The following is a 12,069-nucleotide window of genomic DNA, read 5'->3' as shown; positions in this document are numbered from 1 at the left end:
AACAGGGAAGGACAGGTAAAGGGAAAGGAAAGGGACACACAGGGAGGGTTATGTCTCCATAATTAATATAATTATTACAGTAGTACTTATAAGTTAGGTCCGTTTTCCTACACTGTTGGGTGAAAAATCCTGTTTTAGCTAGTGAAAATCGATTGATCCTATTAATATTCTCTTGCTCCTTGGGTGATTGTCACAAGCTCGATCGTCAGATCACAGCTGAGATCGTTTTCCCGAAAGGAAGCCAGAGTTTATGTTGCATTTATTCCCAGCGCCTGTATTGTGTGGTTGTGTTTTTTTTCATTTCGCTATGTCCTAGGGTTGCGCGTCCACGTTAATGCGCTTATTCGAGCTTAAACAGAAACTAACTTTCCTTTTTCTCAATTAATAGTGTGTTTGTTTTTGTGTGTGTGTGTGAGATAGACAGTAGGAGGAAAACGTCATTAACACGAAATGAAAAAAGAAAAAAGAAAAAAAAACATAATTAACTACTACCATACTCATTACGAGACCAATACTAAACTAACTGTCATAGCAGCCACTTTTAAACGTTAATGCCTTTACACTGCAACAGCACGAAATTGTGATTCCTTTCCAATTGTTTGTTTTTCATTTATTTTTGCGAACCATTGACCCTACCGAACGGATACGAAAGGATGCCGTGACAAAGTTCCGTGTCACTCGGACCGTGCTTTGCTGCCGTGATCTTGAGCGCGTGGCGTGATAACACACCGAACACATGCGAAGTCCCGCTCGCCGATTCGTGGGGTATGATAGCGAGGATCGTTCGCTCACTTCCTCAGCCGGAAGGCAGGCATTTGTGTCGGAGCTGCACACATCCTTGTTTTGTAATATGCCTGCTAGGTGGAAGTAGCAGCAAGAGAGCGCCACATGGACATGCAACACTCGCCATTATGGATTGCATTTCACACCACGGAAAATAGTAGACCGATGTTGCGGGCATGCACGTGTCTGGCGGAGCGCTGGCTAGTGGTAGGTAATTATTGTAAGCAGTTTTTCCTGCCACTTCCACGGTAGATATGGTACACCAAGGCAGCCCCTAATGAGCTACCGCGTTTGATAGGCATAGCAACGCCAAACCAAAACCCCAACCCACATGTCGATCGCTTTCGGGGTAATCATTCTTCAACATGAGGGCCCTCTTTACCCCGTCTTGCACGGCGAGCCGTGTCACAGAGCCAGTGTGCAGCTAGACATAATTGTGAAAAGTCGACGAAAGGCTGGGCCACAGTCAGCACCACTGCACTGCAAAACCAAACCAGCGGAACATCAAACAGCGTGGTGCTTCATTGTTCGACTGAATCGGAGCCCTTCGCAAAGAGGCGTCAAATATCGAGGAATTTTCTTCGCCGTCGTCGTCGTCGTCGTCGCCGGGTTTTTCCCTAAACCCCCATTCCGCCCAGACCCAAAACATCGTCGAAATTGCGGGCAGCAAGTGAAATGCGGTCGTTAATCTTTGTTTTTTCCCCTTCTTGCTGGTCGCGGCACCGCTACTAACACTCACGCTGGTAGCGGTAGCCAAAACCGTTGGCCGAAACCATTCGCGAAGGGGGGGTTGATAATTTCACTTCCTACCACGCGGTGCCGGGCTTTGCTGCTGCATTGCTCGCTGCAAGTGGTGGAGAGGGGCGATGAGGGGGGGGGGGGTACATTTTCCACACCATCGAATACAGAGCAATGAAAATCAAAACCTAACGAACCGTTGTCTTTGGTGGTCCGTGGCAAGATCGTGCCATGATCTTCGAAAGCCTTCCGAAAGGGAGGGGGGAGGGAGGAAAAGGGATGGGGCTAATGTGCCGCACGAAACGGTCACGGCAGCGGCGGTGGACCGGAAATTAAGTCTACTCCGAGAAAGAAGGAGAGAGAGAGAAAGAGCGGCAGACTGCACAAAAATTGAAGTCATTGGCCAAAAAGGAAAGGGGGAAGGTAAACGGAAAGAAAACATATTTGTATCAACCCGTTACCGCACCATTAGGGAGGGTCTGGAGGGTGAGGAAGGGAGGCAAGCAGCAACAGCATGTGCAATTTATCAAACGCACACACATGGTCCGGCAAGGGAGAAAATCGAATCCATTTAGGAGCCGTTTTTACTTCGGTGGTTCAGCGATCGCACTGAACCCACAGCGAACACGTGGCACATCATGGGTCATGCTTTCATTTTGGTTAATACTCCATTATTTCCCGATCGGACTGCGGTTCGGGCATCATTACACACTTAATTTGACACACAATTGTGTGTGTGTGTGTCATTTCACCCCGGCAAGTGTATCGTTCCACACGATTCGCTGCGATGGAGTGTCGCAGCATGTTGTCGTTTGAATTAAAGTGATAGTTTGAAAGAATCGTGAGAAAGCTGATTCGTTTCACAATGACAAACATGCACACAAGTGTGTGTGTGATTGAGGCTTGATCGAGCAAAAATACCCAAAAAGGCAGTTACCCGATTGCAGCAACCAACCGATCGGAACCTGTTCCGATCCGCCCGAAAACTCTCTCAAGTAGGTCAAGGTCCATGCACTACCGAAGAAACCACACACGCGGGATGCTTTACAAAGCAGATTATAAAATATTTAGTTACTCTGCTACCTTCAGCGCCTGAAACTTCGGCCACGTTGTGTGCAGAGAGCGTCACTCGAGCAGAACTTGACCTATCCAACCGCCAAGCGCGCGCGCAGAGGATCCAGTCATTTACCCCCGCCGTACTCGGGGAGCGGGCTTCGCGGTGCAGTTCGCTCGTCACGCGTACATTCGGTCGTTCGTTCGGTCCGTTCGGTTCAACTGGTCGTCCGTGTGTTCGCTCGTTCCTTTGCTTTTGCTCTTCTATGCGAAACGGCTGCTAACATACGTACCTACTATATAACGTACCTGTGTGGCCACCTGGGACGATTGACCCTCAGGTTTATTCTATTCTTAGCGTACTACACTCTCAGCCTAAACCTCTAATCTCCGACGGACTATAATTCACATGTGATCGTACGCTTTCGAGCGGCACGATGAGCGCGCAGCCCGAACTAAAACGGAAAATCTTAACCTATTGTATATCTTATAAAGAAAAACAGATGAAAAAATATAACTTAATAATTGCTAACCATAGTAATAGTAGATGTGAAGCGTGATCGAGAGACAAACTCTGAGAGAGGGTTTGCCATCAAAATAGGGACAACTTTTACACACGCGATCGCAACAATTACGGCGAATAAATAAAAAAATAAACCTTTCGACAAGCATCTTTCCCGAAACGCAAAATTCACGCCCGTCCTCCCACAGTGGCGTGAGACGACAAGGTCGCGTAAACGATCGAATTTCGTGGCGATCGTTTTGTTGGTGCGAAAAATAAATAAATAACCCGTTGGGATATACACACACACAGCTGCTTGCCACTGGTTCACAAGACCCTGTGTTCTGGCAAGATCCGTGCGTCGGTGGCCAAAGATCGTTAGATGGGGTTGGTCGTAAAAGTGAAGGTGCCGGATGACGCATAGCTTGAATAGGCTGCGAGCGCGACGTGTGTTCTTGGCTCATGCCGGGCCCCAGAGGCACGCGATCCTTAAAATAAGTTCAATGAAATCTTTCTATTCTCTAATACCACCTTCCATCTTGCTCTCGCGCGCTCTCTGTCCCTGTCAAATCACTGTCAGGTGAGCGGGTCGGCGAAACGCAATCGCGCAAAGTGAGCAAATTGTGTATGTGTGATGTTACACGCTGTTCGGCACACCAACACCAAGGCGCTATCGCCGTGCGGCCACACTGCGATCTTACCCTCCGCATCATGGGGTGTGCGTGAGAGGAATCCCATTCCCTTACCTTGCAACCGCTGTACAAACACAAGCGAAAAAGATCAGGTTCGGTCGTCAGCTTGTCTGCGCACGTTTCTGGCCGGTCGGTTGGTCGGCCGATACAACACTCGTGCGAGTCGTCTGACTGTTTGTACGCATTGCGCTCGCCGCTCGCAGCCGCTCGTTCGACCCCGTTGGCTCTTTTCCCTGGTCGCTTTCGAGCAGCTTGCGCAATAATAGCACCACTACGGGAACGTTTTGCGTCGTGGCGCTGAACTTGCTACCATCGGACTGTGTGCTACGGGATGAGAGCGAACGAGAGACAAATCGGATGCGAGTGTGTGCGCGAGAATGCAAAAAACACACAACCGCACTGTGCGACGCTAATCTAGGCCACCGTACACACAGCTGGCCGTAAGTGAAAGTGATCGGGTCGAGTCGCCCCATGCAGATATGGGAGGGGAAGCGTTTTGTTCTGGATACACGGAGGGATGCAAAAGTTGTCGAAATGTTACACCTGAACCTAACACCTAACTAGTGACGATCACACGCGTTCTTGTTCTACTCAAACAGGCAGAGCCAACGACACGATGATCCAATGCGAAAGACTGTGTGGCGACGGGGTTGAGGGGAGGGGATGAGTCAGAATACTGCAGAAAACTGGACGGGGCCGATCAATCACACCTTAAGCCGGCGGCACAATTTGGCCGATGCGGCGTGTGCGCGTCCCGAAGCCCTTGCTGCCGTCCGGTCCAATCGGCGTACGTACGACGGCTTCGTTGCCGGGCGTCGGCAGGACGGTGGTGCCGGCATGACTGCAGAGGATGCTGCCGGCACGCGACCGCGGTCCAGAGCACTCGGATCCGATCGAGATGCGCCTATCGTAGCCCGAGTCGGTCGAGATCTTGCGCCCGTTGTAGTACTGGTCGGAGCCGCTGGACAGCTTGCGGAGCGGGTCGAACCCGCCGGTCGAGTACTTACGCGGTGAAATGTTGGGGCTGCCGTCCGTGTGGTAGCCCGTGATCGAGCCGGACGAGAACTTGCGATCGTACGCACCCGTCGAGTCCATGGAGATGCGGCGTTGAAGTAGATGGGGCTGCTGCTGCTGCATCAGTTCAGGCGAGTTGGCGTACTTGCGGTCGTAGTTGGAGCCGACCGAGTACTTGCGCGGTGCCGAATGGACCGGCGTGCCATGCTCCGACGAGCACTGGGACATCCGGCGGTACATCAGATCGGTGGAGCACTGCGAGATGCGGCGCACATTGCACGAGCAAAAGTCGGAACAGTTGGACGACCGTCTAGATGATGGCACTTCCGAGCAGGCAGATGTCCGCCGGGACATACCTTCGGCCGGGACGGACGAGCAGGCCGACGTACGGCGCGACATCTCGCCGCAGCTCGAGTAGCCCTCGGAGCAGTTGGAGAACTTGCGCGAAGCGTCCGAACCGAGCGAGTACGCACTGGAGCGGCGCTGTTGCTGCTGTTGGCCTGGGACCTGCGTCTGGTAGCATTCGTAGGCCTCGTTGCCGAACGAGTACTTGCGCTGCTGGGGCGAATGCGGTACCATGTACGGCATCGGAGGCGACTGCTGCTGGTGTTGGTGCTGGTGCGGATCCTGCTGCAGTGGCGCCTGCATCGGCTGCGACATCATCGGCATCATCTGGTGATGATGATGGTGATGGTGATGGGGCTGCTGCTGATAGATCGTACCGACCATCATGTCCGCCTTGGGGTAGAAGCCCGATCCACGGCGCATTCGGAACCGATCGAACCCTTCCCCACCACGGCTACGCTCGATCTCATGCCCGGCCGCAACCTTGTAGCTCTCGACGAACTTCGTCACGTTGGTTGCTTTCTTGCCGGTCTTCTTCTTCGGCGCGACCAGCTCCAGCACCACGAACTCCGTCATCGCCTGGGCCCGGCGGGCCGACGCCGACTCGGTGAACTCCACCAGCGCACACTCGTTCTGCTGCAGCTCCGGATGCTTGTTGATGAACTGACGCACATCGGCCGGAATGGGACCGCCCGGGCGCAGCACGCGGATGAGCGAAATTTCGCCACACTTCGAGAACAGCTCCGACACCTTCTCCACGGTGTACTTGTCGTACGGCAGCCCAGTGGCAACGACCGTGCGCGACGGCGTCGTTTCATCGTGCTCAGGCAGCGCATCCAACCGTCGAATCTTCGTACCCAGGTCGTTCACCTCGATCTTCACGCTCTTCCGCTTGATCGCGTCTCCCACCACGCGCCAATCCTTCGTCAGCTGCCGGACGCGCTTGAAGCTCGACACCAGCTTCAGGCTCACGAAACCCTCCTTGTTGCGGCGCACGTGCTTCAGCAGGAACGCATCCTTCAGGATGTTATCGTTGGAGAAGTAAAACTCCACCTGCTCCACAATCCGCTCGCACATCTCATCGTCCGGCGTCTCGAACGCACCACCATCTTCGGCGTCCTCCTGCGTGCCCGGCTCATTGCCATCTTCTCCGGCAGACTTTTTCGTAATCTCACAACCCGAATCCTTGGCCGCGTCGTCCGACGAACCAGCACCGGCATCTTCCGAGTGCTGGCGAAGCTGCTGATGCTGCTGGTGCTGATGATGCTGCTGTGGCAACTCGCTCGAGCTGCGCCGATCGTACGACAGCGACACGTCACTGTCGATCGAGCTGATCGATTCTTTCGTGTCAGAGTGCTTCATGTTCCGTTCCTGGTCGTCCTGGTCGCGCATAAACATCTCATCCTCATCGTCAATATCCTCATCATCGTCGTCCTCATCCTCATCCTGATCGTCATCGTCGTAGATGCCATAATCGTGCACCTCTTCCACCGCCCCGTGATGATGGTGATGGCGGTGGAAGTGCTGCTGCGGGCTGCTACTTCCCGGCTCGTCCGACTGCAACCGCTCGTCCACCGGGAGCGGTTCCTCCCGCATCAGCTCCTGATGCTGCAGGAACGTATGATTGTCGGTCATCAGCGGGGACAGTGTGTCCGGTTCCTCTTCCGCCTCGACCGCTTCCTTCGCGGCGCCACCTTCGTCCTCGACCAGCTCGATCTCCTTCGCTTCTTCGGCCGGGCTGCCCGGGCTGACGTCTGCCTGCTCCTGGGAAGTGGCTGCTTCTGGCAAAATCTTGGACTCGACGATCGGTTCGATCGGTGCGGCACTTTCACTTTCCTTCTGCTCGGTGGCGTCAGTCATCGTAGCCGTTTCGATCATCGTTCTCGCTGGCAGTGTGGTCTCCGTCTTTGCCTGTACACTGTCGCTGCTGCTGCTGCCGCTGGTGACAGTTTGCGTTGCCGTTTCCGTCGCTGGTACAGGCGTCACTAGATCCGCTGCCTCACTGGACGTCGTCGTCGTCGTCTTTGTATCGGCCATACTGGTTAGTTTCGGTGACCGGTGCGATTGCTTTCTTCTCCACTAATATGGCTAATATGGCTTCCTCTTGTACGGTATGTAGGAGAGGGCGAGTTTTGTCACCGTAAGTTGCTTTCGTAAGTTTTTTTGTTGTTTTTGTTGTCCAACAGATTCGGATGAAGGCACTATATTGTTGCTTGTTCTTTTCCCCTGCTTTGTTTCGCTCTAGAGCTCTAGAGAGTTGGCGTTTGACGATATCGATCGATCTGGTGCACACACTTGGTGCGGTCACCGGTTCGCTGCTTCGCTGCTACTAATCCAGTCTTTTCGAGGGGAGCTGATTCCGTTCGACGGTGACTCACTCGTTATTTACAGTAAATTTACAACGACAAAAAACTGATTGTACAATTGTTTGGTTACACAGCCTGCTTTACAGCTTTTATTATCACTCTCAGTCTGTCCGGATTTTGTGGTCCCGACAACACAAGAATTCCGAATCCAGCAGATTCTTCTGTTTTGGGAGTATAGTTCCGAATGAGGTTTTTTTTATTTTGTGGGGAGCCCCGAACGACAAGGATCGATCGAGCCTTGCTGAGAACACAATAATTTATCTAACTCCACTGCTTCACGCACATTTGCATACACATAAAGTCCTAGAGGGGGACGAATATGCACACCGAAGCTCGCTGTTGCTCACTAAAACACACACACTCGCAGTGCTTTGTAGCGTGGTTTTCTCTTTTCGCAGTCTGCTGGTACTACCACCACGTACCTCCGCACTGTCTGCAGCGGTTGTTCCCTTTCACTTGGCAGTGTGACGCGCTACACCGAAGCTTCGTGTTTGCGGAGGCTCGACGACTCTGCTCGCCAGTGTGCTGGGGTTTCGGTCGACGCGCGTTAGACTTTGCTGCGGGCACTCTTTCACCGCTGCGAATGTTTCCACACCGGAATTCAAGTACTTTCACAATTGCCGTACCACACACACACACGCACACCCGCACGCTCACTAACAGTTTCTAGCAATGCCTGTCTCTATTGGTACGAGGTATCCAGACTGCTGGAGTCGTTGCTACTGCTGCTGCTGCTGCTGGGGACGACGGCAAGGGCAAGGGCGATTAGCGTAATGTTTCGCAACTGGCACAGCAGAATGGAGATGGGGGCCTGGCGAGAAACTTTTGAAGTGAACTTTTCTTTACGCGAGCAACTTGTCCGTGCAAGGGGGGAGAACTATCGTGTCCGTAATGGGTCGAAGACTTTCAGCACATGCAACTGCATGAAACGATTTTTTTTATATTTTCTGTTCAATTTCTTCTCACAAGTCAAGTCCAATTTCAGTTCCGAAACGATCACTCAAAAAAAAGATGCTACCGAAAATCTGGATCGTCAGCTACTGCCACCTTCAGTACTTGCCGCAACCTGAAGGACCTAGCTTTCTCCGTACCGTGCGCACCGTCTGCGCCCTACTGAATGTCGTGCTGATCGAGGCAACACACTGCTTCAACACAATCAACACCTGATCGCGCACACACACACACCCTTTGGTCTTGTTGTTGGTTAGTCGTTTCGTTAGTCCGTTCCTCGGTAGAATGGGGAGGCAGGAGATGGCGGTTTGCAAGCCAGCGCACTACACAAACTCCGTGCAACACCGCGTGACACTCGTGACGGAACGCTCGGTCGCCTCAGCTGCTGTCGCTATCGCACACAAACTCCACTGAATGCCACCGATTCGCTGCTCCATCAATTTGGACTGCTTCTGCTAATGCTGACATGCACACCGCGCGGGTCAACTTTCAACGCGCACTGCAGGCACTGCGGTACCACGCTGCACCGAATACGCAACAACGACAAACGCTCTCGCGCACACCACACGCAGGTTCGCCCGAATTGAACACCTTCTCCTCGCAAGATGCACCGCACCTCGGATTGGACTATCTCGCTTGGTTGCAGCGCAAGGGGGTGGTGGTTTCGGTTTCTTTTTCTGCTCTGGTTTCCCGATCGCACTCACTCTGGCTCCCACGTGCACACATACAATCCGTTAAACACCGAAAGATGATTTAAAACATAAAAATTGCAGACACTGTCGAAACGGGGTGAAGGCGGAGGCGGTAAAGGTCTCGGTGCCTAGAGCTAGAGTTTGCACACACGCGCACGCACACACATACACACACGGTTGGGGCCTGTTGCTGCTGTTCGTCGTCGTCGTCGTCTTCGAAAAAGGTGTTGCTACGACAAGTGTTGTTGAAAGACTGAAATAAAGCTACGACTTGATGCCGGTTTTATATCGGCTCTCCCCGTTTGCCCTTTCCCGTGCCAACCCCCGCGTGCCAACGCAGCGCGGCGCGCGCTGGCCCGAGCCCCAGCAAGGGGTGGCGTGTGCGTGTGCGCTCGGCCGTTCGGGCTTTCCGTTCGTGTCCGCACTTCCGCTCCGTTCGTGGCGCTCGGAACTGGCAGTCGTGCCCGGTTCGGCTTCTGCCGGCTGTGTGAAAGGGCGGAAGAGGGGGGTTGTATGGTGGGCCCACACTTCCACCCCTGCCTGCTGCTGCTCCTCACCAGTCTGACACGCTGTCGTGGCTCCCCAAGGAACCGATGCAACCGACGCTCGTTGTGTGCGTTTTGATCGATTCGCGCTGATCGCGTTGCGTTTGTTCCACCCGTGCAATGCATTTCACCGCACCATGCACTAAAGGGAGGGGGGAGAGGGGGGAGAGGTGGAGTAAAACCCTGGGCGAAAAATGTCGCCTACCACCCTTACCACCCCATATTTCACCGATCCAGCCGCACCACCACCGTCGTCGGGCTAGTAAAGGGATTTGGTTTTATTTATTTTTGTTGCTGCTGTGTTTTGCTTCGCGTACGCACAATCTACATAAACGAGCATTTTTTTACGCACGACGAGCGATCGGAAGATGTCGATCGATTGTTGCTTACCTCCGCCGTTTGGGTGGCGTTTGGGGTGGCGGCTGTGAGGGCTGTCATTAAGCGGTGATTTCCGTTCTGGCAGCACCGGGGCTTTGCAAAACTTTTAATCACACACCAGCACGGGCACGAGGTAGCAAGTGCAGCTCACCTTCAAAATAAGTGAGTGAGTGTGTGTGTATTATGTATTGAATTTATTGATGTATTAAGTTTTTGTGGGTAGTTTACCTTTTGAATGTTTACTATTACGATTTACTAAGAATTTTAGATTTGTTTTGTGTGTGTTTTGTTCTTGGATTTTGTGTTAGTCATCAATTCATGTTATTTAATCATTTCATACTTGATTCATGTGTTTTGTTATTTCTTTACATTAATTTTGGTGAACATTTAAAAAAATGTTATTCTTTTAACTTTTATCTGTTTTAATTGTTTTATTAGTTTCTTAACTAATTTTATTATTTATCATTTGATTCATTAATTATTATTAATTATTCGCAATGAAATCTTGGACTATATGCTGTCTTTTTCATATAAATTCGGAGTGGAAAAACATAAATTTTAGTGTAAATTACATGTCCTGAACAATCTAAACCTTTTTACCTATTTTAGCTAATTGATTGCAATAGCAAACTATCTTTGGAGGGGTTGTAATTTGCAACAATTGAGCCGCTTGTTTGGCGTAAGCATTGCCTGCGCCTGCTTACGACATAATCACATTCCGGCGATTATTTGGGAGCAACATTTGCCCGGCTACCTGTTGTCAAACAATGGCCGATTCGCGTTCACGCAACCGAAATTGTTACATCCAGACGGTTCCATGCTCCCGTTAACGAACCCTCAATTGAGTTGCCCTCTCCGCTTCCCGAAAGGTGTTCAGCCCTGGCCGTCCCTTACCCATGGTGAAGGCTTAATCCAATAAGGGTTCGCATCCATAAGGCTCTGTTCGGCTGTGTGTTAGGTCAAACTGGTGGAGCCTTAGTTACACGACGACGACGAACTCGGCGTGTCTCGTCGCAACACAGGAACTAGAGCTAACGGGGATATATAATTGTAATGTCGCATCGGTGCCGTATGGTTATGACGATCGTTAGACAACCAGCGGGAGCTTTGTAACCAAGATGACACACACCACAAGCCAATGCTTTGATGCAAATGTTTGCAATCTGGATATAGTTGAGCAATGTTCTATAAAAAGCAGCCCAAAAATCAATCCAAAATCGCCATCTTTGTTGGGCCATATTTGTAGTCATACGTTATTAACACCTCGTTGCCAATTGCCCTGTTTTGCTTTCGAGCGCTCTTGTGTGTGTTTAAGTGTGTTTGTGTTTTAGGACGTCCAAAACTTGCCCTTTATAGCTTTCAATTCTATTTCGGAGTTTCATGATTTTATTATTAATCTTCCACCGATCGGCTGAATCACACTTTTACCCTGTCTAACCCTGTCTTACCCTGGTGTCTAATTTAGTTGTCTTTAGTGGAAGCTTGCATTCAACCCACATGCGTTAGTTAATCATCAGCCCCCTCATGTTTGGCTTTTTTCCTCTTTGAGAAAGGAAGCAAATAGATTCGATCAACTTTGAATGCGACCGGGGGAGAATCGGGTAGCGCCTCAGCGGAGTTCAAGTGTACGACGAGAAGGCTTAGTCAAGGTGATCAGCTAGGCGTGGAAGAGATTATGTACACATGATTCCAGTTTTCATTCCCCCGGCCTGCATTCGGCACCAATCTACATGTGGAGCGATATGATCGTTTGTGTTTCGTTCACCCAAGAGCACTTGATAGGAGCAACGGGGGAAGATGCCGAGACTTGGACGTGGCCAAAACATAAGCGAGAGTGCATAGCCCCGCAGGGAGAGAGAAAGAGGGACGATTTTTTCTTCGCACGGTTGCTTCCCTGCTCCCTAGCGAGGAAGCGTTCAGAATAGACCGCACCAAGGGAACGTGAAAGCAATGAAAGACATAAACACACTCACACAAAGTAGGTGCGCGCGATAGGGTTGTATGGGAGGT

The 12,069-nt window shown here is 51.5% G+C and overlaps 1 protein-coding gene across 1 annotated transcript; it reads right to left on the bottom strand.

Annotated features, from left to right (window-relative positions):
- Positions 1-1,659: 1,659 nt before the first annotated feature.
- LOC1276053 (uncharacterized) lies at positions 1,660-9,410 on the bottom strand. The gene has a single exon (XM_315358.5). The coding sequence runs from the start codon at positions 7,162-7,164 to the stop codon at positions 4,480-4,482; it is 2,685 nt and encodes an 894-aa protein (XP_315358.5). The 5' UTR covers positions 7,165-9,410; the 3' UTR covers positions 1,660-4,479.
- Between the last annotated feature and the right edge of the window lie 2,659 nt (positions 9,411-12,069).

Source organism: Anopheles gambiae, chromosome 2 (assembly GCF_943734735.2).
Source record: "Anopheles gambiae chromosome 2, idAnoGambNW_F1_1, whole genome shotgun sequence".
Classification (NCBI taxonomy): domain Eukaryota; kingdom Metazoa; phylum Arthropoda; class Insecta; order Diptera; family Culicidae; genus Anopheles; species Anopheles gambiae.
Note: the sequence above shows the minus strand (reverse complement) of the source record. Positions and strands in the feature narration are given on the sequence as shown.